This window comes from Chanodichthys erythropterus, chromosome 17, assembly GCF_024489055.1.
Source record: "Chanodichthys erythropterus isolate Z2021 chromosome 17, ASM2448905v1, whole genome shotgun sequence".
NCBI classification, from domain to species: domain Eukaryota; kingdom Metazoa; phylum Chordata; class Actinopteri; order Cypriniformes; family Xenocyprididae; genus Chanodichthys; species Chanodichthys erythropterus.
In genome coordinates this window covers 25,004,115-25,031,870 of record NC_090237.1, presented here as the reverse complement: position 1 = coordinate 25,031,870, position 27,756 = coordinate 25,004,115, and the positions used below count along the sequence as shown (strand labels likewise).

The 27,756-nt window shown below is 36.9% G+C and overlaps 1 protein-coding gene across 3 annotated transcripts in view; it reads left to right on the top strand.

Annotated features, from left to right (window-relative positions):
* The first annotated feature begins 10,622 nt into the window (after nucleotides 1-10,622).
* Nucleotides 10,623-27,756, top strand: part of stard13b (StAR related lipid transfer domain containing 13b) — a 100,901-nt gene continuing 83,767 nt past the window's right edge. Inside the window, exons 1-3 of one of the 3 annotated variants that reach the window (XM_067364664.1) lie at nucleotides 10,623-10,851; nucleotides 15,925-16,970; nucleotides 27,047-27,214. In XM_067364664.1, coding sequence (XP_067220765.1) covers nucleotides 16,059-16,970; nucleotides 27,047-27,214 — 1,080 coding nt within the window. In that variant the 5' untranslated portion in view covers nucleotides 10,623-10,851; nucleotides 15,925-16,058. Of the gene's footprint in view, nucleotides 10,852-11,943; nucleotides 12,040-15,924; nucleotides 16,971-27,046; nucleotides 27,215-27,756 lie in introns of those variants that run through there. The other 2 variants (XM_067364665.1, XM_067364666.1) reach the window with 2 other exon arrangements.

Sequence of the window (27,756 nt, the reverse complement as noted above, 5' to 3'; positions counted from 1 at the left end):
TTCATTTTATTCAAATTTTAAAAAATGTTCCAATATTTCCAGAATTCAGGTTGTAGATATCACCATCTACAGATGCAAATTAATGAAGTACAATAATAATAATAATAATAATAAAAACACTTAAAAGTGTATTTTGATGTTTTCTTTCTACTAGTCAGAAAACAACATGATATGAAAAGCCAAATAGCTCAATTTGTCAAAATTGACCAGTGCGTGAAAAACCTTGGAAAATATTGTAGGTATGAAGGTCACAGAGTGCTCACTAAAAACACCACACTCACATATTATTATTTCAAGTAATTTCAAGTTTATTTCAGTTTGAACATAACTTATTTTTCCGTCCATTTCTGTGGAGCAGTTGTGAACATGATAGATGGGTATTATTGTGCTGACAGGATAATCAGTCAATCACAGCGATGTGATTGTCAATGTCCATTTTTTTTTTGGTAATAATTATTTTATTTTTGCGATTGATTTTTTTTTGGACTCAGCACTGCTTCCTTGCCTCCTCAAAGAAAACGTCTCTGACTCAAAGTCATAAAAGTACTCGTGGTCTGATCTATTCCTGCAGCGTTTTCTCTTTTAGTCCATTTGTTCTGAGGCATTTTCCTGTTGCTCAGTTTAAACCTGGTGTTTTCAGCTGGTGCTAGAGGGGCGTCTAGAGGCCCCGGCGGTTCACTGCTATTGGTTTTGCAATGAATCTGGAAATCTATAAACCCCAAAAGCACAAATGAGGGAAAATATCAACTCTGAGGTTTCTTATAATCCTCTTGGGAAGTCACCAACCAATCATGTTGTCATGAAAATAGGAGCGAGTCCACCGCACAGCCGGAGCAATGACACTCTAGTTATTCATAAATCTGTGGAATGTTGTCATCTATTGCCACATGGCCTAAAATATGGGTGAAATGCTTTAAATATGGGACGCTGGAGATTTGATGGAATGTAAACGTAAACCAAAACCAGTATTTAAGACCTGAGATATTTCAAAAATGTTTCTGCATAAATGTGTCATGCAGAAATACTGCTAATAGGAAAATCTACTGATAGACACACAATGGAGCTTTGTAAGATCAGCAAACTGGTATGCTTACTGAACGTTTGCAAGCATTAGTGTTATTGCTATAGCTTCTTGAAGTGAACTAATCTTTTTACAAGTCAGCAACAAATGCATTGTAATACTAATAATTCACTAACATTGCTCTTCAGGGAACACTTTGGGTCCACTGAGCAGATGGACACAGTTAAAGACATGGGGTTGATCAGTCAGCATATTCTCCCATGTCATCTCTAGTGCAATATACATCAGATATTGCTCGACTGATGTGCTTCTCTTCATAACTGGTTTCTCACAAATTTGACCCCCCCACCCACTCTCCACTTCCATTTGCTAAAAGCCAAATATCTCAATATGTCAAAACTGACCGGTGCGTGAAAACCCATATATTGTAGGTATGAAGGTCACAGAGTCATTTCAAGTATATTTCAGTTTAACGTAACTAAACGTTTTTCTGTCCATTTCTGTGGAGCAGTTGTAAACATGATAAATGGGTATTATTGTGTTTTCACCCAACTAGGGATGATCAGTGATGTCAATATCACCCCCCCTCCCCCTTTTATAAAATAAAAAATAATTATGTAAGCTTTTATTTTACACAGACACAGGACCACTAACACTTTACAAGTAATAAAAGTAATAAAACTACATTAGTTAACATGAACTAACTTATAAAGCATTTATTTGTCTTAGTAGTAAATTTCAAGATTTACTAATTCATCTGTTACAGTTTTTCTCGATTGCTTAAACACTATAACCAGGCTTTTGAACTAAAATTTCAAAACCCTAACGCCATTTATCAAAAAGCACACCCATTTCCGTAAACTATAAACACTATTCCCCTGTTTTGACACATGAATCAGTGCAAAAACTCTACACACAAATCCCTTCATTTCTCATTGCCTACACCATGTTGTCATTTAGAAAGCACTAGCATTCAATATTGTTCACTCAAGTCAGCATAGCTTGAGCTCAATTAGCACACAGTTACCCACGTGGAAACACTAAGAGTCAAAATTTATCACACACCATTTAGAACCTCCAATAGAGAGATAAAAGAGCCCGAGTCAGTTCATTCAGTTTTGGAACAATGGATCTAGAGAGACGTGATTGAAAAGGTTGAGGACACCAGAGAGGAGGACGAGGAGGAGGAAGAGGATGAGCAAGAGCAGTAAGGAGTGGAGGAAGAGATGAAGGAGGAGGAAGAGGAGGAGGACGAGGATGAGGGTGAGGTGCAAACATCGCCTCGACCATAAGAACCTTCAGGGAAGAAAACAGGAGATGTACCTCAGTGTAACTTTTGAGTGCTGTTCTTTGTTACCACACATGCATCATGCAAACTACCTTACATACAGATAGAGTTTCTGTCTGCTTCCATTTTGTATACAGGATGTTACAGTTACAGTAATCAGTACAGAGACAGTGGAATGGAAGAAGCCTGACTAGACATTTCAGTTGATGCGTGCCAGGGGTGGATCAGGCATGCAAGAGGATTTTCCCTCCGCTGCCTGGATAGGGCCAGTAGAGCCTGTGATGTTGACGGGATTCTCTGGCCTGTCCCAGAACAAAGATGTGATGCTGGGGCAGAATATGTTTTATTGTTGTTAGGTGTATTGTACTGTACAGTACATTAAGAAATAAAAAATGTACAAATGAATACACGTGTTCATCATGTGAAAAGTTCAGTGAGGGGGAGAAACACAAGCAACACAACTTATTACTGGTTTTTGGTTTTGGTTTTTGTAGTACTGTTTTGAATTTATCTCTCCAGTGTGTTAGACTATGTTGTAGTGTGTGTGTTTTTGAGGGCTTGTGTGTGATGTCTGAGGGGCAAAGTTTGGTTTTTCAGCACGAGTGAATGGTTTTGAGTGTAGAGCTTCATTTTGACCTGGAAATAGGATGTTTGGGGAATTGGGTGAGACGTTATGGATTTGTGTTTACTGTTTTGAGAATATGAGGCTCAGTTTCAAGAAATGTGTTTAAGCAATCAAGAAAAACTGTAACTAACATTAGTAAAGATTATTAATACTGTAACCAATGTAGTGCTCATTGGCAAAAATGTCAGCATTCATTATAATAGACCCCATTCTTAATTATTTGTCAGATTTTACCTCATACTTGTTTTCAAAGTATCTTGACTAATTTAATTGGTGGGTATTTTTGTTTAACCTGTTTTAAACATTAACCACAACATTTAGCAAACAAATTAATAATTCTGAATAATGAAAAAAAAAAATCTGTCAGAGATATATGTGACCCTAGACCACAAAACCATTCATAAGGGTCAATTTTTTCCCCTTGTTGAAATATCTAGATCTTCAGTTTTGGAATCATAACCAACTTTGAAATCCTTTTTGTGTGCTCTTATTTATTCATCAGCAAATAAACCGTCACCTTTCTGGTACACAAGTCATGTACAGCAATCCTTAACCACATGTTTTAGAAACAACTGCTTGGAGTACAAAGTGACAGCTTTGATCCATTGCCTCTTCTTAACAGCAGCATATAATGCAAAACCCATGAGTTAGTTGCCACCGAGGGCATTGAGTTAGATTTATAAGGATGGGTCAAGTGTCTTAGGGTGAAGATGGAACTGGAGTGTGAGGTTGAGGAGATAATGCGGAACACCTGCCTAGGCTTTCTGGAATGTCGGGAATCTTTCAGAAAATTGAAACGGAATGGGAATATGGAGTCAAAGATAAAGGCATCGCTGGAATGTTCTAACAAGTTGTGGTGCTGGATTGTTTTTTATTCATCTTTCTCTTTTGTGTTTTTTTTTTTTTTAGAGGCAGTTTAATGTTACATAAGTGTCTGAATGTCAAGGTTTAGTGTGGAATGAGGCTGGTTGGAAGTGCTGGAGGTTAAATGCCATTTAAGCATGAAAATATTGGGCAAAACATTCCAGTTCCTCACCTGTTTTCACCATGAATGATGTTAGAGTAATGTTAAAGCCCATTGTTGGAGTTTTGCCAGACTGTCCCTTTCTTCACCCATGACTTAATACTGTAAACGCACCAACACTCCAATATCGCCCACTATATTCAGACATACCTTTCCATGTTTCCACTCTTTTCTTCAGTCTCTCTGTTAACACTAGTTGGGTGAAGCTTCTTAATCTTCACCTACAAAAGAGCAAACAATGGCACAATAGCACCATTTCCACATTAATCTGAGGAATGCCGCTTAGCAAATGCTTTGACTTTTTTTCAAGTTAAAGTCTCGTGCTCTGGCATGTTGTGATTTGAACATTATTAATTATTTTGAACAGATTTTAAATAGTGCAATGTAACATTTAATGGGCATTTGTGGTCCAAATTAACCTCCTGTCTCATTTATACTGATGCAGAGATTTCATCACCGACTAACAAGACAACTCAGATGTACTTTGTGAAAAAGGAACAGGCCTGATCTGTGCTGTATGGAGGTATGTAAATATTTTTAGATTTAACGAGATGCACCCTGCTTGAGGTGCTGTCAAATTTTATGGCAGATTGTGGAGGTTGGCATATCGATCATGGTGGATGTTTCTGTACGGCTGACAGCCATTGATAAGACAGTGTGTGAGGAATAATTCTCCACTAGGGCTTCATTAAAAAAAAAATGAACCAAATGGTTTTCATGATGTTTGGCTCTTTTTGCATTTTTCTGCAGATAGACCACTCAGTGGAATTCAGTATAAATGAATTGTGTTGCTTCTTAAAATGAGTGTTTTCGCACCCAATTCACTAAAGAAATGATGCAATTCAGGTAACCATGCAAACATAGCCAAAAAAATTGAGCTGAATGCCATTTGCATAGGCTGTTTCCCATTTTGCAGGTCTGTTTTGAGTGATTTGTGAAGATCTTGCATGCTTTACAGGGACTGTACATCACTGATGTGATATGTAATATTTAGTTAAGTATAAATAATTGTATTATTTATTTTTAGGTCTATATGTTGGCATGTATTCAGTAAATGTGTTTCCTTTCTTTAATTAAAAGTGGTTCCACCTCAATTGAGTGAACATAATTCTAATGCACATTTTATTTTGTATATTTTATTTTCATCTTTTTGATTAAATCAACCAATTTTAAGCATACATTGAGTGGTTCTTATTAGCCAGTTCTTTATAATGAATTGATCAAAATAATTTCCAAAATAAAATCCAACATTACTCATGTCAGTAGATAAATGTGCACGTTGTATCAAAACAACAGAGAAAAATAATAAACTACCCAGAATGCTTGATGGCTTCAGGCGCTATTTGTATCATTCTATCTGTGCAAGGCTGACAGTGACACTGTTCCCACCTGGACCGGTCTTGACATTGCGTTCATAACCTCTTCTCCTCTATATATCTGTCTTTTTGTGTGTATATACAGTTGTGCTAAAAATTATTCATACCCCTAGTAAATATGACCAAAGAAAGCTGTGAAAATAAATCTCTCATTATGAAATAAATGTTATCTTGGCAAAAGAAGGTTGCAAAAAGTATTGAATAAAAGGGTATGATTAATTGTGAGCAACATGTATTAGAGAAAAACATTTATTTCATAATGAGATCCCCCACATTTAAAATTATTATTCTCCCATGAAAGGTTGGATTTTTGTATATTTTTAAAATAAAAGATCAAAAGTATTAACGATGCAGATTTATTTTCACAGCCTTCTTTAGTCATATTTACTAAGGCTTTTAGCACAACTGTATATATAAGCCCTGTTCCCTGCTTGCAAAGTAATACTTTTTCAAAGTTCAGGAACTTTTGGGGGTGGGACTTGGGCACTGAATGTGCTGATTGGTTGAGCTCACGCAGCATTTTATTTCAACCACCATTTTTAAATGTCTGTTATGGTGAGTGCAGTAAGAGTTGTTTCGAATCAACACTGGTTTTTAAAAAATACGACTGATGGACTGGCGATGAGGTTCAGGCTCTATTAAGCTTATATGTGGATGATGAAATCCAGCGGGAACTGGAATGTTGTGCACAGTCCTACGTCACCAATCTTCACGGTACTTTAGACTGCGATGGAAACGCAGACAGCAAGTTCCTGGGACAAATTGTATCTCAACACAGTGCATTGTATGGGGCTGTGTGCCTACAATAGGCACGCGATCATCAGAACTGCACCTTAAAGCAGTGGAAGAAGGTTGCCTGGTCTGATTAATCCCGTTTTCTTTTTCATCACACGGATGGTTTACCTTTGGACGACGACAAGCTGGTGGAGGGAAGCTCTGGTCTGATGCTCTGAGCAATGTTCTCTGGGAAACCCTGGGTCCGACCATTCATGTGGACGTAAATTTGACACATGCCACCTACCTAAACATTGTTGCAGACCAGGTACACCCCTTCATGACAATGGTGTTCCCTGGTGGAAGTGGCCTCTTTCAGAAGGATAATGCACCCTACCACACTGCACACATTGTTCAGGAAAGGTGTGAGGAACATGATGAAGAGATCAAGGTGTTGCCCTGGCCTCCAAATTCACCAGATCTCAACTCAATTGAGCATCTGTTTACTGTGCTGGACAAGTAAGTTGGATCCATGACAGCTCCAACTTGCAACCTACAGGACTTGAAGGATCTGCTGTTTATGTCTTGGTGCCAGATACCACAGGACACCTTTGCCTCGATGGGTCGGTGCCGTTTTGGCAGCATGCAGAAGATATATATGGTCTATATATATGGTCTTACAATTTGAGAAATTCTTTGAATCTGTGTCAGACTGGATCTGTCATAACTGGATATGAGCAGCATTTTGAGTTTTTTTTAGGGTTGTTCAGAATGCTGAACAGTCCCAGCTCTGTGATGATTAGGAGATGAGCACTACAGAAGCACAACTTTTTGTGGCATTCAGCTGAACGTGATTTATTGCTCTTCTACAGGAGAGAGGGTTCCTTGTTTTCCTGCTTGTCTCAGTAAGGGAGCCCCACAAATCTAAGAGAGAGTGTCCAACAAACAGGGCTGCTTTTCAGTTGCCTGAGGAAAAAGATCAGAAGAGGGACTCTTTGGCTGAGCTACATGAAGATCCAGCTGTGTTTAAGCTGGACCTCCACAACGCGAAGAAGGGTCACCTCACCTCCAGGGCTTCACCACAGCAAATAAAGACATCCATTCACACAGTCCTGCCAATCGCTCAGCCTGCTGCTGCTTTTCATCTGCTGCCCTTGTAGTGATCCTCATGTAGGACAGACTGGTGGTGACATAAGCCCTCTCTTTTTTCAGGTCTTGCTTTTTTCTTGCTCGAGTTCCTTTGAAGATTATGGAGTCTCAGAGTAAATTTTGGCAGCATCCTTGCCAATGCTGAACCAGCTTTGGCTGCGATTCAGTGTTTCTTTATTTCATTTCATTTTGTTGATAATGAATTATGAGAGTTATTACCATACCTAATAATATCAAATGGGGTTTAAAAAATAAAACACTTTGATTCGATGTAAATGCGCTAAAATAGTGGATATTTTGAGTCAAATTATGCTCTGGCTAAAGAGCTATGTTCTGGCTCATTCTTTCTATTTTTAGCTTAAACAATCCCCTAAGTATTAAACTTTGGCTGGGAAGTCTGTTTGTTTCTGTTGTGCTATAAACATGTAAGATATGTTGAATTGTGTCATGCTTTTTTTTTTTTTTTTTGAGGAAAGTCTTTGCTAAGCAGTGGACTCTCTCTTTCACATCTTCTCTTTGAAGAAATGAAAATTACCCCAAGTTTTACAAACCCTCAAGCCATCCTAGGTGTATGTGATAAATACTGATAAATATCCTGACGCATCTGAGCTTCAGCTCCACATCCATCTATCATAAACGTGTACTTTGCACGACTCCAGGGGGTTAATAAAGGCCTTCTGAAGCGATGCATTTGTGTAAAAAAATATCCATATTTAACATGTTATGAAGTAAAAAATCTAGCTTCCGCCAGACCGCCTTCTGTAATCAACTTAGGAAGAAAGCGCAATGCCTCTCGCAGTTCAAAAATCTTACGCTACGTCCTATGCCTTCCCTATTCAACTTACAGAAAAAGCTTAATTGACGCAAAGCTAGTTTAGTTTTTTTTCGTAACTTGAATACGGAAGGCAGTCTGGCAGAAGCTAGATATTTGGATGTGGATGAATGCACTTTCTTCAGCTTCATACTTGTCGGTATCGCTCACTGCCATTATAAAGCTTGGATGCGTCAGGATATTTATTAATATATCTCCAATTGTGTTCATCAGAAAGAAGAAAGTCATATACACCTAGGATGGCTTGAGGGTGAGGGGTGAGTAAATAATTTTATTTTAAAGTGAACTAATATTAACAATATTTAACAATATGGTACTTGGAGGTCATACAAGTGACAATTATTATAATTGATTAGTCAGAGAGTTGCAAGTTTCATGTTGTTTTAAACTTAAAGTTACAACAGAAACATCTTCTATTTTTGAACTAATGTGAAATGAGTACCTAGTAACAAGAAAGCATTTGATTATAGTCAGAAGTGGCTGCTGTGTTATAAATAGTTTTTTTAGACCTTTTAAACTAAATGTAGAATCAGAGCATTATTGATTCCAATGTTATATATGTACAGTATACTGTATATATACAGTATATAATTATTAATATATATATATATATATATATATATATATATATATATATATATATATATATATATATATATATATATATATATATATACGGGTTCGGTACAGCAGGTGGGGAGAAAACTAAACATAAATTTTGCTTTTGTGACTAAAAAGTAGTTTACTGAACAAATTGTGTTTTTGTCTTTATATATATTAAATTAAATTATAACTAAATGTTTCTTAAGTACAAAAAAAAAAAAAAAGATCTCTGCTAATGCTATAAACTATGTACTTGAACATTGTGCTACTATAATATTAAAGGATAACAACTAAACCCAAACTATTAGCTTAAATTCAATTGCTATTTTTTTTTTTAGATATAATAATCAACACTCAAATAACAAATTGTATGTAAACCTGTAAGCTGCACACAAGGCAGTTTTTGTATTAATTTCTAAATCTAATTATAAAATTATGTTTTACCTCAAATTCTTAGTTGAAGTATAATAATCATTTCTACACAGTGGCTGTCATTTTCACGACAGATTTATTTAATCATACATTAAATAATCAAGACATCACTTATAAGTAAAATATAAAGAATATATAGCCTAATACAGTGCATATATTAAGTGAAAGAGTTAATTTCTCTAGTAAACTAACTAGCTGTGGACACTGAATGGCTTTTCTGAGTTAAATGCTATATGACATATTGTTTACAAGCTGTTTCATTGATGTCTTTCCGCCGTTGAAACAATGATTGAGAGATTACATGAGATATGACCGTTTCAGTAAGTTGTACAGTAAGTTGTACTGTATCTTTCAACATACCTTCAGATGTTGTTCAGATGTTTATTCTGTAACTAGTATTAAAGAGGAAGATATGATCACATTCACTCACGCTCCGCACTGCCGGTTGAACTGAGGCGCCTCCACAGTGATCTGTCACGCCACATCAAAGCACGTCAGAACGGCATTTTCTGCTTAAATTTCGTGATTTCGTGGACATAATTTGAAGGATGACACTTTGTTTCTTATCTAAAGTAACAAAATGCAGAGCTTATTGTGATTATTGGTGGTTAATGGTGTTAGACTACAATGTTGCAATGTAATGCTTCAGTACACACGTGCATCGTACCAAAAGCCCTGTCCCAAAATGGTTTGGTACGAACATGTGTACTGTTTTTTTTATATATATATATATATATATATATATATATATATATATATATATATATATATATATATATATATTAGGGGTGTGTAACAGTACACACACACACACACACACACATATATATATATATATATATATATATATATATATATATATATATATATATATATATATATATATATATATATATATATATGTTGTTTTTATAAATTGTTTTTTGTAAACATATTTTTTAACCTTGAGATTCCTTTTCTACCAAGAGATGCGATAATGTATCCATTAAACATTTGCTTGGTTATCTCTTGAATTTTGTTCCAGATCATTAGATGTGATGTTATGGTTCCCTGGAAACTGAACTGAAGTACCTTCATACAAAAACACTATCTGATAAGCCATTGACATATGCCTTAGGATATCGACACAGCCACAGAACTTCCTGGGTGATCCAGACAGCTCTCCTGATGGAAAAAAAAGCCATGGTGAAGTAAAATATCCTTTTATTTCCTTGTCCATCCATTCCTTTTGTTTTTATAAAGCATCCATATGGCTTTCTGTGGATAATGGTGGCCTAACCTGGAATGCATCCAGCCCTGTTGAACTGGGGGGTCAGAGCCATACACTGAGACATGGATCTGTTCTCCTTCACAATTAAAGCCAGTGCAGGCCATTTACATCCAAATATACTTTGTGCAGCGCCTTGTTTACACAACAGTATCTCCTCTCTTCCTCTCTCTCTTTCACCCTTTCCCTTAAGCCGTGACTCCTCCTCCAAACCATCATTCTAACAACTATACATTCTTCCTCCCCTTCCACTCTTACTCTGAATGTCTTAGTCACTGCATGCTGAGGCTTCCCGTTGCCTGTGGGGATTCTGGGGAATTTGTGATGACAGCACCTCTCCCTCTGCGGAGGAGTTGCCTTGAATATCCAAGGAAAAGCGCAAAGAGAGACACTTTTGAAGGCTGAGCGCGTCTGCATGCACATTTCTTGTTTTTTTAGTGGGACCTTAGACAGTTTTCACACTCCTCATCATGACTTTGACGCCTGTTGGACTTCCCAGCACATTCTGAAGGACTCTAAGGTGAGATGGCCTTCATTCTGTTTTAATATGCAGAAGTCAGCTTCAATGCTGACCTGCTGGAGACTCTTCAGTGCAGGTGGATGATGGCTAAAGTTCATGACAGAGAATACTGATGAAGTGCAAACCTTGAAGTCACTTTGAATGGATGTGTCTGCCAAATTAATACATTTAAAGTTGAATCTGCATCTAGATGTGAAAGTGAAATATCAGGGATCATTGGAAAACATTGTTTGAAATGATTTTCACAACTTTAGATGTGTAGTTCACATGTTCTGTGATGTGACATTCTGCATTACTGCATCTAAAACTATTGTTAGTTATTGTATAATTATTTATGCATGAAGCTTGAACAATCATGGAAAGACTACATAACAGAAACCTTAACTTTCTTTCTTATGATTGCCACTTTATATCTCCCAATGTGGATTTATATCTTGCTGTTATATTGCACAGTTGTGGCTATTGTGACTTTATATCTCACAATTGCATCTTTATATCTATTTATGTCTTGCAATTTGATATATATTTCTCAATTGTGCCTCTATTAATTGCAACTTTATTTCTCATTATCAAAACTTTATACTGTATACTTTAAACTTTACAATTATATATGTATTTATTTTTACTCAGAGAAGGAAATGGGACACATATTTACACTGTGGTAAATAGTGATTAAAAGTAATGGTGATGAGTTACAGGACATTATATACTGTATTAACTCTCCCTTATATATCCATACAAATTTGAACATTTAAAATCTTAATCTCACTAAGATATCTAAACTAAAATGGCTCTGAATAATGCAAATCAAAAGCCAGGAACATATGGTAAAAGCCGCAGGATCACTTCAACTTACATGTGTCAATAACTCTGTGTACGTTTTTACTGGACCATTACAGTCCTGGTGAAATGTACACTGTGTAATGAATTAATAAAGATCTCTGTAAAATGAATGGGAATGGCAGCGTTAACAGTCACTCACAGTGTGTAAAGTAAAAAGAAAACACTGCTCGCCCCTTTTCATGTATTGCAACACTTTGCGCTCAACGAGAAACTTGTAGAACGCTTGAGTGACATTCACAGTGCAGAATCCTCTTTGGCTGTTTGGATCAAGTCTTTTATACAGCTGGGAATGAGGAGGCCTCCTTTTACTGTGGCTTTAGAGAAAAACGGGCTAAAGGAAAGGAGGTGAGAGGACTAGATCTAATCATGGTTACGCTTGCAACACTGTTTCTCATGAAAGACAAAGTTTTTGGGCTAGTTACAGATGTTGTAACTTTAGTCATAATTGCAACATCTAAATATGAATGCTTTGATACTGAGTAACTAATTACAGTGTTAAAAATGATACTGAAGTCAGTATTGTCTACGTTATGTTTTAGTAGTTTTTAGGCAGATTTATTTTAAGATTTTAGGCTGCAATTTACATGTACTTACAAGAAAAAGTGTATGTTTTAGGTTCTGTGACTGCTCACAAAAATTGTCACCATTTAGTCACTCACTAGATCATTTTTAAATGGTCTAATATGGCTAATTATTACATTAAAACACTGTTTAATGTAGTTGTTAGTGGAGTACAGCGCATTGCAGGATATAGTATAGAAAAATATAGTAATAGTGTAGTATTTAAAGGGATAGTTGACCCAAAAATGAAAATCATCCCATGATTTACTCACCCTCAAGCCATCCTAGGTGTATATGACTATTTTCTTTCAGACGAACACAATCAGCGATATACCAATCAGTCCTTCAAGGTTTATAATGGTATAGTGAATGGGGGGCCTGTTTTGAAGTAAAAAAATAATGCATTCATCCATAAAAAAACGAATCCATACAACTCCAGTGGGTTAATAAATGCCTTCTGAATGCGTTTTTGTAAGAAAAATATTCATATTTAAAACTTTATAATAACTAGCTTCCGACGGACGACCATACGCAGAATGTGCAAACCGATTTAGATCATATACACCCAGGATGGCTTGAGGGTGAGTAAATCATGGGATAATTTTAATTTTTGGCTGAAATATCTCTTTAATATCATCTATGCTTGTGCAAGTTCTTGTGCATTGAGATATTTGACAGATGCTTCACATTTCATAACCTCTGTTATTTACCATGTGTGATTTCATATGAACATGGTTGCATGTGTATCACAGGCACATGTCAAAGTCAGAGCTGTAGGTGGCTGTGAGTCACTGACCTTGTCCGGTGTTTGGTCATAGTTCTTATCAGCTTTTAAAGGTTAAATGTTTTGTTAAGGGCAGCAGGTGTGCGTTTTCCTTTCTCTTGATTAAATTGGACCATGTTTTCGTGAGTGTGTGACATGATAGAGACAGAATGAGAGCAAAGCACAAGGCAAAGTGTTAAATGAGTGAAGGCCACAGTCAGGGCTGCCAGCTGGCCCCTTTCTCACATTTAACACCACAGCACAGAGAGCTCTGATTTTCTATGCATGCTTGGAAGTACACAGGAATATTCAGTGTTTCCATCTGTTGATGACCACTGGAAAAAAGTTCATGAAAGTTAAATGTATCCATGCTTTGTTTTTATCTCTTCTCTGAGTTGACCACTAAAAGAAACTTCAAAACTGGGAGATAGACCAATATTGTCTTTTTATGACTTTTAATGGCTTATATGTATATATACCGGTAATGTATTATTATATAATACATAATACTATATACAATACTTAAGTATATATAAAACTTATAGCTAGAAAAACCACACAACTACTCAAATATTTAAATAAGAGCAATTTATTCTTAACTGAGATTACATTTTTGTGCCTATTTATTTATGCAGTTAACTTTGCATAAATATAACAGCATTAAAACTAACAATTAATTCATCAGTAATCTAGTTATTATTGATAAAAACAACAGCAACAACAACATTTTTGGACAATTCTCAATAAAGAATGAATGACTCTTATTTAAATATTTGAGTAGTTGGGTGCTTTATCTATCTATAAAATGTCACCATTTATTGGTTAAAAGTGTGTAAAATATTAGTCTGTTTTAAAAATTGCACACACACATGAGACTACATGGGATATTTGTACTTTTTTAAAAAAAATCACATTAGATTACAACTTAAGTGCTCAAAAGATGATTAAAAATGGTTAAGCTTAACAGTTTACCCATTTCTTTCTGCACCCTATCATTCACTTCTGGAATGAACACAACAGACGCTTTTCCAAAAAGCATTGAGAGCCTAAGTTGATCGTAAACCAATTGCACCAAAGGGTTTTACGATCTACTTAGGCTTTTGATGCTTTTGGGAAATGCAGCCCTGGCCTGTCAGCTGCAATTTGCATAATAAATTGATAAATCCGACAAAACAAACCTATCACATCTTAATATAGCACAATTGAGTGGTATGATTTCACGCTATCAGTCACTTGATAGGAACGTCCTGCCAAGAATAATCTTGATCTTTCTCAGTTCATCTGTCTAGATGATGTTCTTAAGCTAAGGTGTCAGAATGGAATGTTCTTTCTTTCTCCACCAATCAGACACTTCCTGTGGTTTAATGTGTGTTTTTGTGCAGTGTGGTTGGGGGGTAATGAGGGGGTTAGCAGGGTTGCTAACCACAGCCTGGTCTGGGACATTTAGGTCGTCTGATGAATGGACGGGTACATTGTAAATCAGCCACTGGAGAGCGAAAAGCCAGATTCCTCATAGCACTGATGTCACCATCGTCGTGCCTTTAACAGATCCAGACTTGAACGCTCTCAGCCTGTGCCAGATGTTCAACCCCTCAGATCCCCTGTTATTCCCTCCTCTACTTGTGCAAGATTCCCTGTTATTCCCTCTTTGCCTCTCTGGGATTCCGTTATCCCTTCTCTGCATCTGTGAGATTCTCTTGAGTGTCTCTTTGGGATTCAGTCTTTCTCCATCATTCTTTGTTTTTCTTACTCTTTCTACACATTTTATTCTCTATTATTTCTCCTCATTGTACTGCATATTTTCAGCTCCTTCTATAATGGTTTGAATAATTGTCTGTGAAATATGTGTGCATTTCCATAAAATCCCATATGAAGCAATTTTCCAACATATCCTCATCTAATTTAAAACAATATTCTGGGTTAAACACTGTATATATTTGGTATACTGACAATTACCACAGAGCATATAAAAAAAATAATTCCGACATTTATATCAAATGCATTTTTTTTTTTTTTTTTTTGTCTTGGTTGGTATAATACTTCTGCTTTTCCATAGTGTCTGATAAGAAGCAATGTTGAAATGTATTTTCCTAAATTTCCCATGCTGAAAAGAATATGCAACTTGAACCCATCTAAGATGCATTTCTGGTTTATGATGGTCTAACTGGTCTAAAACTGCCAAGCTGGTCTAAAAATGCCTAAAACCACCCTTAAAACCTGCAAAACAGTCCGTCTAACCAGCTTGGCCAGGCAAGGAGCTTAATAATTTTTTTACCAATAAAAAATGAGAACTACACCATCAGAAAAGTTATTGAAACATGACAGCTTTGATATTTTTTTAAGTCTGATAAATGAAATAATCACACTTAAAGGATTAGTTGACTTTCACATGAAAATTACCCCAAGCTTTACTCACCCTCAAGCCATCCTAGGTGTATACGACTTTCTTCTTTTTGATGAACATAAGTGGAGAAATATTAATAAACATCCTAATGTATCATACGCAAGGCGATCTAGCAGAAGCTAGATATTTTACTTCATAACTTGCTAAATATGGATATTTTTTTACTCAAACTCATCACTTCAGAAGGCCTTTATTACCTCCAGAGCCATGTGGAGTACGTTTATAATGGATTGATGCACTTTCTTTAGCTTCATACTCATTGCTTCCCATTCACTGCCATTATAAAGCTCAGATGCATCGGGATATTTATTAATATATCTCCAATTGTGTTCATCAGAAAGAAGAAAGTCATATACATCTATAGGATGGCTTAAGGTGAGTAAAGCTTGGGGTAATTTTCATTTTAAAGTGAACTAATCTTTAAAGTATGCTTAGTAACTAAATGTACCTATATCTTGACATTTAAAGAAAACTTATTACAATTTCTGTTCTTTCTTTTCAGGATGATAGGCACAAAGTGCTAATTTGGACAGAGGAACCAGTTCAGTCCAAATGGTGGAACATGGCAGTTTCTGGTATTATACAAAGGCACTTTGGAGTATTCCTTATGGCTAGCTCTAAACTTTAGATTGAAACATGGACAATCGACCCATGATGACTTTAGAAGGACAGCGGTCATCAGCATTGCAAAAGGCCCCCAAAATGACTTTCTCAGTAGAGCTTTCAATGGCAGACTCAGCCGTGGATGGAAACCTGACATTAAAAGATAGTTCCAATTCACTATTATCTGTTGACCAAACACCACTTGAGCTGAAGAACAAATATTCATTAGAGAAGATCAATCAAATTGTACCAGTGCTAGTCAGCAAGGATGGACCTTGTCTTCAAATCACAAATCTTCTCACAGAAGAAAAGACAAAGAAATGCATCAAACATAAAAGCACTTCTGCTCCAATATCAAACCCAAAACATGTGATGAATGGCATTTTTCATGAATCCGACCTCCAACTGGACAGTGATACAGGGTTTTTGACTTCTTCAGATAGTTCAGTGACCAACAGCCTTGATGTAGATTCCTCAAATACCTTGTCTGCTTCTTATCCTTTCTCTAGTTTGACAGTAAGATCCATTTCAGACCCCGCTTACTCTTTTGCATCCTCTCCATTGGGACCGTCCCACCTTGAGCACCCATATTCTGCTCCTTTGCCAGTCCCTAAGGGTACCGATCTACCCCGAATCATCAAACACAAGCCCAGCTCCATTACCTTTGCAGATTATGACAGCTTTTTGGGTGTTATCCAGAATGCCCAAACCAATGAGAGTTCAGAAGGTTGTGAGACCTCTTCTGAAGATGACAGCCATGGCGATGAGGTGTTCCCAGAGTGCAAAGAGTTTCTCCCTGGCTCCAGACGAAATAGGGGTGGATTGGAGAACCAAAGGAGAAAAGGAACCTGTGGACAAGCAAATACAAAAGAAAGTTCCAGCACCAACCTCCCACCGACCAGCACCAGCAGTTATGAGGCAGAGGAGGAGAGTAGTAGTACAGAGGTGAGGATGCATTGATGGTTAGTTGTTTAATAGGCTTTTTGAGATTTGTTAAAGCTTAGTGATGTCTTTAAGGATATCTGGTTTGATTTTCAGTGTCTGTGAGCACTGTATTAATATTCCTCAAATGTTCAGGTTTGTTCTCAAACTATAACATTAAATGATAAACTTCTGGAATGAATGTTATTAATTTTAACTTGTGCAAGTACATTAAAATTGTTTTGTTGATCGTTTCAGCTTTAGGTGCTATCCAGGTTTCTCATGCATATGATCATGGAAAACCTAGAAATAAAAGTCATAAAATCTTAAAAGTCACGGACAAGTAATGGATTTGTGTAGTAAATATAGATTTTCCTAATTTTGATTTGATCTAAAATATTTATTGGCAAGATTTTGGTCTTGCTTACTCACAAGCCACAGTTGATGTCTCACTTGTGAGAGGATTGTTCTTTTAAAGGGTTAGTTCACCCAAAAATGAAAATTATGTCATTAATGACTCACCCTCATGTCGTTCCAATCCCGTAAGACCTCCGTTTATCTTCGGAACACAAATTAAGATATTTTAGATTTAGTCCGAGCTCTTCTGTCCCTCCATTGAAAATGTATGTACGGTATACTGTCCATGTCCAGAAAGGTAATAAAAACATCATCAAAATAGTCCATTTGACATCAGTGGGTTAGTTAGAAGTTTTTGAAGCATCGAAAAAACATGTTGGTCCAAAAATAACAAAAACTACGACTTTATTCAGCATTGTTTTCTCTTCTGAGTCTGTTGTCAATCCGCGTTCACGACTCTGCAGTGACGCTGCTTGTGACAGCGGTTGCTGCTGTGTAGGAACTTCTTCCATCGCTCTTAGTTCTTCACCTGTGTATTCGAGTTCAAATAAATATGGCTGAGCAAAAAAATGCAAGTCTTCCTCAAGTCTCCCTCAGACTGTAAACGAAGCTCGGGCGCACCGGATAACACGTCAGTAGCGTCTTACGTCAGCAGCGTCACTGCAGAGTCGTGAACACGGATTGACAACAGACCCGGAAGAGAAGACAATGCTGAATAAAGTCATAGTTTTTGTTATTTTTGGAACAAAATGTATTTTCGATGCTTCAAAAACTTCTAACTAACCCACTGATGTCACATGGACTACTTTGATGATGTTTTTATTACCTTTCTGGACATGGACAGTCTACCGTACATACATTTTCAATGGAGGGACAGAAAGCTCTCGGACTAAATCTAAAATATCTTAAACTGTGTTCCGAAGATGAACGGAGGTCTTACGGGTTTGGAACGACATGAGAGTGAGTCATTAATGACATAATTTTCATCTTTGGGTGAACTAATCTTTTAAGACAATTATTTCCATTAAGTCAGTTAAACAGGTTCACAAATCAGTCTGAAAGACTTGTAATTGGTCTAAATCTAAATTATTTTAAAACCCATTTTCCAGTTACTGGATAAATAAAGGAAAAGTAATGAAAATCCAATAGACTCTTTTCACATTTCCGGGTTTCTCAGAAGCGGAAGTCATCATAGTTGGGTAAAATTCTATAGCGGTGAATGAGAGAATACATTAAATATATTTTTTTGTGTTTCCATTTGCTCAAATAGCAAAAGAAAAACGCCACAATAGTGTTCTCACAACTTTCAAAAAGAGGGAAAAACTAGAAAGCGATTGAAAAGAGGGAGAGAAGAGAGAAAGATGTCATTTTTAGCGTCACTCCCATAGCTGCTGTTTTTCTATTTTTTCTATACAAAATGATATAGAGAATGCTTGACTATAGAGAATGCTTGGAAAGGACTGACTGGTTATTACTAGAGCTCTGAATGAACCACCAGCTCAACCACCACATATTGTCATGCTGATAGACCATTCATGTCATAAAGCTAAGCTTTCCTGAGCATCGGTCATATTCTCTTGTTCATGGAATGCCAAGCCTGATGTCTTTCCTGTCGCCTGTCAGAGCAGCAAACATCTATTTACAGTAGCAGTGAACTTAACTTTCCATTACTTACAGCTTCATTTAGTTGGAACCAGTCATGGATGATTTGCATCTTTCTCTTAAACTCATGCCTGACCTGACTGTTGGTGACATGTGACCTCCCCATCCCAAGTTTATTGTTCTTTAAAGAGGTGTCACATGGACATATATGAAAACACAATGGCATATTCCCTAGCATGCTCGGTTAAGAGCTCATGTAAAAATGTCCCATACCATACATACCAGAGATAACCAGGACAAAGTGTAAAGTTGAGGCTATCACACCCTCTACTCTGTTCTTATCACTACATAAACTCAAAGTCAACTGTTCAGTATATAGATTCATCTTTTGCTATTGCTTGTTGTTAGAATAAGTAGCCATTCCTTTGCATAATCATAAGTTTTTGATAAATTTGTACACACACACACACACACACACACACACACACACACACACACACACACACACACACAAACACACACCTTCTTGAAAGGTTGTTAATAAAATCTATTTTGTGTTATTCTGAAAATAATTGCAATGAAAAGTCTACAATGAAAGAATATCTTTCTCTATATATACTATTGTTTTATGAATACATTTAATGTAAATGATTATATAATGTATAAATATATAATGAAATATTATTAAATTACATTTATATATACATTTATAGCAAACAATTTTATCCAGAACAACTTACAAAAGAGGAACAAAAAAAAAGAACCAGCAATATTCACAATATATTAAATATTATTTAATAATTGATTATTATTATTTAATTAATGCATCATTTTTAATTAATTTTTTAAAAATGAATTTATTGCTAAAATTTTCTTAAAACTTTTAAAATAATACTTTTTTAGTACAGGAAAAAAACCCGCCAAACCAAGACAGGACAATTACATCTAGTTGTGATGGCTTACAGTAGTTAGCAGAAGTTAAATTGTTTTTCTAAGGCAGGTGAGCTGAGAACGACCCGTGGTTCATTTGTTGTCCCCAACACCCCTCTGTGCTGCACATGCTCTGCTCTCCCCTCCTGTTACTCATTCTTTGTTCATGCATGATTTAAGATGAACGCGTGAAAGAATGTGGTACCCCTCACGTGAGCGCTGACCTTGCCTCTTTGCACCTTCTCAAGAAATACCAGAATTAGCTGTCAGTGGATATGGACAGAAAAAAATCAAGGAACATTTAATATCAGTATAAAATTGCAAAAATATTTATTTTTACATATTTAAAAAGCTATAGATGAGATTCCCTGGTACAATCCATATGGAAATGAAATATTTGATATTTAATATTGCACAAAACTTGCATTTTGCGTCTTCACCATTTGGAGGCGCTCTATACAAACCTTTACGCATATTGTGTGGCCAAAATCTCTAGTAGAGTTATTAACACCTGTTTATGTAAATTTTATTTGTGCTCATGGAATGTAATTGTTGAAAACTGCAACATCTCTAGCCGTCTGTGTATATATCCTTGTGAGGAAAGACATTGACTTTCATGACACTGAGTTGAATGGCTCCTGTAACAAAAAAGCAGGAGGATTTTCTTCCTCTGTAGAGACTTATCTGACCTGGATTTGAAGCAGTTCAGCAAACGGATTATGGCTGGTGGCCTTTAAGGATGACATATTGCTACATTCTCTCGGTGGAGCTGGCTGGCACGCTCAGTGGGTGGCATGGCTATGGCAGGAAGCCCAGAGCCATGCCAAAGCCGGGCACTTGACTCCTCATTTCCATGTCAATGAACCAGTGCTGAGATTTACAATGTGGCCAATTTGCGGCGGTGCAGTTATGGTCCTCGGCCATTCTGTCCACCGTGGAAGATAACAATGATGAGCTGATCTGGTGGGACTGACTCATACCGGCCTAGTTGCCATGACAAGTGTATTTTCTCACGACTGACAGGGCGGAAAGGGGTGTTGTAACCGATGTCGGGATGTTGAATACCACGGATTTTGGGCAAGGAACAGATTCCAAGGGCTGCCACTAGACCAATACACTGTACTTTTTAATACTCTGTTCTCTTTCTATTTTTTAATACTAAAAAAGGGGACATTGGTAACACTTTACAGTATTTGTAATTAGTTGACATTAACATATTACGTATCATGAATTAACAATGCACAACACCTTTACAGCATTTTTTATACTAGATTAATGTTAATTTGTGCATTATACTAATACATTTTTGACATTTTAAGTCGCATAAATTACCCATTAGTTCATATCATTAACAAACATGAATGAACAATAGTATTTTTATTAATAAACATAACTGTTCATTGTTAGTCCAGGGTACTTAAAGGTGAAATATGTAAGAATTTTGCAGTAAAATATCCAAAAACCACTAGGCCAGTGTTATATATTTTGTTCACTTGAGTACTTACAATATCCCAAATGTTTCCAACTATTTGTAAATCGTGAGAAAATTGCAATTTTAACCAAGGCTCCGGTGAGGAGTCGCCTGTCAATGGACTATATGCATGGAGCGTTCTTTAGAACTTCCGCATTAATATAAGCCAGCTCGAAAACTTCCGGTGAGATGTAATTTGCTGGTGTGTTGAGCATCAGTAGTGTAATACTTAGTTTACAATCAGAATATAGTCACTTAAATAGTCAAGCATAGCATTAATTTAGTTATTCAAACGTAAGACAGCATAAAAAAATAAATAAATAAAGACGTACCTCAATGTTCCTCCTCGGCTAAATTCAATTCGACCATTAGTTTTCACACTTTTATGTGGAAAAAAAGCTTCAAAAATTAAATATTTATTGTGCACTTTAGTTAGATTAATTGAATAAATGTGTGTTTTCACAAGTGTGCTGAAATCATTGATCTTGCACAAAGGGAGAGCACGGTGCTCGCTTTCTGTGTAATTCACAATAAAAGTTATTGTTTTTCATAAGATTTTGTGAGTATTTCATACTTCACATTGACAAAATGTATTTTAAACCTAGTTATTTTTTTAATGTTTAATATTTAGTCAAAAACGAAGTGAAAAACGTTTAGAGGAAATGGCTGATATGTGCGCAAATAAATGTTACTTTGCCGCCATCTGGAGGTTAAAATGCTAATTACTGTCTTTTTTATTTTTAGATAAGTGTTTTCTATCTAATGTTAAATTTCCTATATTTTTAAACGTTCGGTTTTACAATGGGGACAATCTCAGAAGGATGAACAAATAATGTTTGTGGTCATCACATTAAAAATAACATTTGAAGTGCTGGGAAAAAATGTGTGTGTGTGCGTGTGCTTTCAAGTCATGTCGGAAAGATCGTATTTACGAGCAGAACCGACATGAACGCCACCATAATGTCGTAAATACCAGTGGGAAGCTCGTAATTTTCTTTAAGCTCCGATCTGTACGAGTTGGGGGCGTGTCAGTCAGAAACATGGCGAAATACCACAATACCTGCAGGTATTTAGCAGTGACATTGTCAGGCTTTTCTATTTACAACGAAGTAAGCTGATTCCCAGCTAAAAATATGATAGCATCACAGTATAAAAATGTAATATGTAACAATAAAGTTTACAATGGCTTCATAAATGAATTAAAAAACATAAAAAAGCAACATACAACTAATGCACACAAGTGTTATTTTGTGTAATTCATTTAGAGAAGGCACACCGCCATTATACTCCGAGGAAAGTGACTTGAACGCACCTACCGTCGTACACACGACTTCCCACCTCGTAAATACGAACTTCCCAAGAGGACTTGAACGCACCATAATTACAGACAAGGCATTTTTAAACAGTCCCAATAGCTTCGTCTTTATTGCAATCAATAAAACTGGTTTATTGGCAAATTAGGTAAATGTGATAACTACATTAAAATATAAATACAACATTAAAAAGTCAACCATAGATGGTTTTCTGTCGATGTACAACGACTACAGAATGAATAGCTAACAGTTCACCGGAAGTGCTCGAGCTGGCTTAACTACAACCAGGAAGTAACCCGTGCATATAGTCCATTGCGTCATACCCTCGGTTTCCGGTTTTATTTTGTAGAAACCATACCAAAGACGCCTTGATATATTACACATTTTAATAGACAAGAGTACAACTGTTTTGATATATTTATACTAAACTGTTTTATAACACGTTTAGTCTTATTGTTTAATTTAATTTTTTGCGAGTATCATGCGTTACCATGCCTCAGAGAAAAACACTATCTTGTGAAGTAGCTATCATAGCATAATCAGATGCAGCTTTATTTTTAGTAACAGTAATACAGCATTTTCTCCATCATACAATTTGTTTTCAAATGAATTGCATGCCATTTATCAAAACAAGCCATCCAGTATTTATTAATATGATATTCTAAAATCAATCTATCTTACTGCAGTGTGCAACAAGTGTCTTGCAGCAGCCGCCGAGCGAACGCACAGAGTAACATTACAACATCATTTTCAACATTCTTAAATGCATCTAATATGATAAACAGAGCTGCGTTACCTCATACTCATGACCGGAAAAGCGGAAGCAGCGCCGGCGACTGTGGCATAATAAAAGTTCCGCTGCTCGCGGCATGTTGCGCAATCGCTCCAGCGGCCTTGTTCAGCTGTACTTCACATTACAGTAACGTTAATAATCGCATCCATGAACATGATTTTTTCCTGAGTCCTATCCTGATTATTTTCCACCGGCTATGAGGTGAAGACCACATCTCCCAAGATTCCACACTCAAACTTGGTGTCATCAAGCTACGCTTTTGTTTTGAATAGGCCTCAAGCGGACAGAAAATATTACATATTGCACCATTAATGCATTAATTACGCTATCGTTTTTTTCAGTATTTTTGAATCTGTTTTCAAAAAGATTAAATATATTTGAAATAGAACAATTTGAAATACAATTTTTTTTGTAACATTATAAATATCTTTACTGCCACTTTTGATCAATTTAATGCATCTTTGCTGAGTTAAAATATTAATTTCTGTCAAAAAATCTTACTGACCCCAAACTTTTTGGTAAACTCAGAAATTAGACCTTAGCTTTAAAGTCTTAGTGACATTGTCTGTTTAGTCAAGCAGCATCCTCCCTTTTATTTCTAAGAAGACACTAATTGTTTTCACTCAAGACTCTGCTTGGGGGGTCAGATTTGAGCATTATGAGCAGCAAATGCATCCTCTTTTGTCAAAGTCAAGAGGGTTAATGGTCCATCGCAGAAGGGCAAGACAGAGTGGCGCTAATGTCTTAAGAGGGACAACAAGAAAGCCTTCTCACTAGCAGTGTTGGGGTAAGTTACAATATTGCATTACTCCCTAAAACAGTGACTAATAAATGCAGCTTTGGTGAGCACTTCTTTCAAAAACATTAAAAAATCCTACTGACTTTGTATTAATTTTTTAAACTGTCCTAGAAAGGTTGATTCTGTTGTACCCCTTTGTTCACTCTCTGAAGGAATGTTATCATCTTGAGTCTAATTGGTTAAGGGTCTTACCATGGCCACATTCCTTGAGATTTTATGTGCCTTGTACGCTGCCCCCCCTTTTCAACTAAACCATGTATTTCTGCTGCCTGAGACAAATGTGTCCCATTCTGCCATGACAGTCATCAATAGCATCATTGTGTGTGGATGAGAGGGAGCTGTAATCTCTGCCTTGGGGCTTCAGATCCCAAGAAAGACTTGAGCATTTCCGCCTGCTGTGTCTCCCGCACTGGGATGTTACTGTTAAACGTTCCTCACAGTTCATCCTTGCCCTCTTCCTGCTCCTCTGGCCCCTGTACTTCCTGTTGGTAAAGGGGCAACCCTGTTGATTTACAGCTTGGTGAGTGAGGTAGGTTAAGGGTAATTTATAGCCCAGGAACCCTTGGCTGTGTCTGAGCTGGACGGGACAGCCTATTTATAATCTTTGGCAGGGGTGTGTGGGGAGTAGTGAAAGTAGCGCTGGAGAGAAAGGAGAGGAATACCATACAGCTATGTTTGGACCACAATGGCAGCTGGGTTGCTCGCTAGTATTGGTTCAAGTGTGTGTGGCACTGGAACATTTGACCCTCAGTGCTATTTACTGTTCGTGGGAGGCTAATGTCTCTCATTGGACACGTACACACTCTAAACTTTCAGGAGTGACAAACGCATTTAAATAATAGGGGAGTGAGACCCCTAAATTATTGTTCTAGGCTATGTGTATATGGAACATGACTCACTCCTGAAACTGCGATGATTGACACCATGGTAACAGTGTTTTGTTAAAAATTAACAAAAATATGAAATTAACAACACAGTTTGGTTATACTGTGTAGAATTTCTGTAAATGCGGTTGTCACTGTGTGTGTACAGAACAGATTAAGCACTAAAAGGTGAACTGACAACTGAATTTAGCTGCAGTGAGTACTTGGCCATTATGACCATCTGTCTAATATGCTGTTGGTCCTCCTCATGTTGCAAAAACAGTGCCGAACCCCTGAGGCATGGACTCTACAAGAGCCCTGAAGGTGTCCTGTGGTATCTGGCACAAAGATTAGCAGCAGATCTTTCAAGTCCTGTAGGTTGCGAGGTGGATTGCACTTGTTGGTCCAGCACATCCTTCAAATACTCAACTGGTTTGAGATTTGGGGAATTTGGAGGCCAAGGCAACACCTTGAACTCTTTATCATGTTTCTTAAAGGAACACTCCACTTTTTTTGAAAACAGGCTCATTTTCCAGCTCCCCTAGAGTTAAACAGTTGAGTTTTTCTGTTTTCAAATCCATTCAGCTGATCTCCTTGTCTGGAGGTACCAGTTTTAGCATAGCTTCATTGAATCTTATGAGACCAATAGCATCTCGCTCAAAAATGACCAAAGAGTTTCGATATTTTTCCTATTTAAAACTCGACTCTTCTGTAGTTAAATCGCGTACTAAGACCAACGGAAAATGAAAAGTTGTGATTTTCTAGGTCGATATGACTAGGAACTATACTCTCATTCTGACGTAATAATCAAGGAACTTTGCTGCCGTACCATGGGTGCAGCAGGCGCAATGATATTACGCAGCGGCTGTGACCCCCTGTTTGCACAGGGAGCGTGCCGGAGCTTGCCTTGCAACCACTAGACATTTGTGAGAGGTGCTGCATATTATCATTGTGCCTGCTGCACCCATGGTACGGCAGCAAAGTTCCTTGATTATTACGCCGGAATGAAGGTATAGTTCCTCGCCATATCAGCCTAGAAAATCACAACTTTTCATTTTCCGTCGGTCTTAGTACACGATGTAACTACAGAAGAGTCAAGTTTTAAATAGCAAAAAATATCAAAACTCTTTGGTCGTTTTTGAGCAAGATGCTAACGGTCTAATCAGATTCAATGAACTATGCTAAAAGTGGTACCGCCAGACCTGGAGATTGGCTGAATGGATTCGAAAACTGTAAAACGTAACTGTTTAAGTTGGAAAATTAGACTATTTTTTTGTTTTTTTTTGTTTTTTAAAGTGGAGTGTTCCTTTAAAACATTCTTGAACAATGTGTGCAGTGTGGCAGGGTGCATTATCCTGCTGAAAGAGGCCACTTCCACCAGGGAACACCATTGTCAGGAAGGAGTGTACCTGGTTTTTAGGTATGGTGGTATGTGTCAAATTTACATCCACATAAATGGCCGGACCCAGGGTTCCACAGCAGAACATTGCCCAGAGTATCACATTCCCTCCACTGGCTTGTCGTTGTCCCACAGTGCATCTTGATGCATTCATTTTATAGATCTGTACTCTTACAGTATGTCAACAGTTGTCTTAGATGTTTCTCCTAAAATTTCTTGGGAGAAATACAACAGACACAAACGAGACAGTAGATACTAAAATGAAACAACTGAAAACTCCATTAAGTCTAAGCATTAACATTTTTCTCTGGGAAAACACTTGTTGGCACGGTTCTGTGTTTTCATGCAGAGTAGTTCAGTGTGACTTTGAAACCTTAGTTTGAGAATAAAAGATACGGCTCTGAAATCAGTTCTGGCTCATCAAGTTGGTTATTTTTGGCTCTGTACATCAAAGGAAAAAAGACCCTTGACTGAATGACCGAGTCTAATGTAATGACTCTGCCTAATCAATTTTATCTTCAATGCTTATTTTTCTGTGATGTCCTACAGCATGTCTCTTCTGTGTACATGCAGGAGTCTCCTCAGGTCCTGTCTCCATGGTCTGAATCTATGACCCAGCTGATAAAGAGATTAGATCAGCTCAATCTGGATATAGAGGAAGCGCTCAGTGCTGGCTCCTCCCCCTCCGACACACCCAACACCGCCAGGAGACACACCGCTAATGACAGAGCATTCCTGCAGGTCACTCTTTTTTTTTCTTTCTTGTTAAATATAATGTAAATAGTTTGTTGATTAACTTTCCCCACCATTGACATAAATTTCCATAATTTGTGAAAAAACTCTTCCCTGCCATTGACAAACTTTTCCGGTTTTCAGTGTTTTCACTGTTATATGGTGGGGGCAGGCCCGGATTAAGAACACATTGGGCCCTGGGGCTATAGCAACACTAAGGGCCCCCTTTCATATGATTGCCATGCCACAGTGTCTTGTACCACAAGAATTTTTTTTTTAATTATTATTATTTTTATATTTTTTAAAAATTCCTTTTATCAAATCATTTTATATAAGCACACTAAATATTCCATGCTATTAACATATTTTAAAAAATATTTAACATATAAAATATTTAACATATTTTAAAATTATATTGCATATATTGCTGACACAATAATTCTTTCCTCTGATTAACACAAAATAAACTATTTTGAAGAATGTGGGTAACCAAACCGTTGATGGTCCCCAGTGATTTCCACATTATATTTTTTTTTTTCCTACTATGGAAA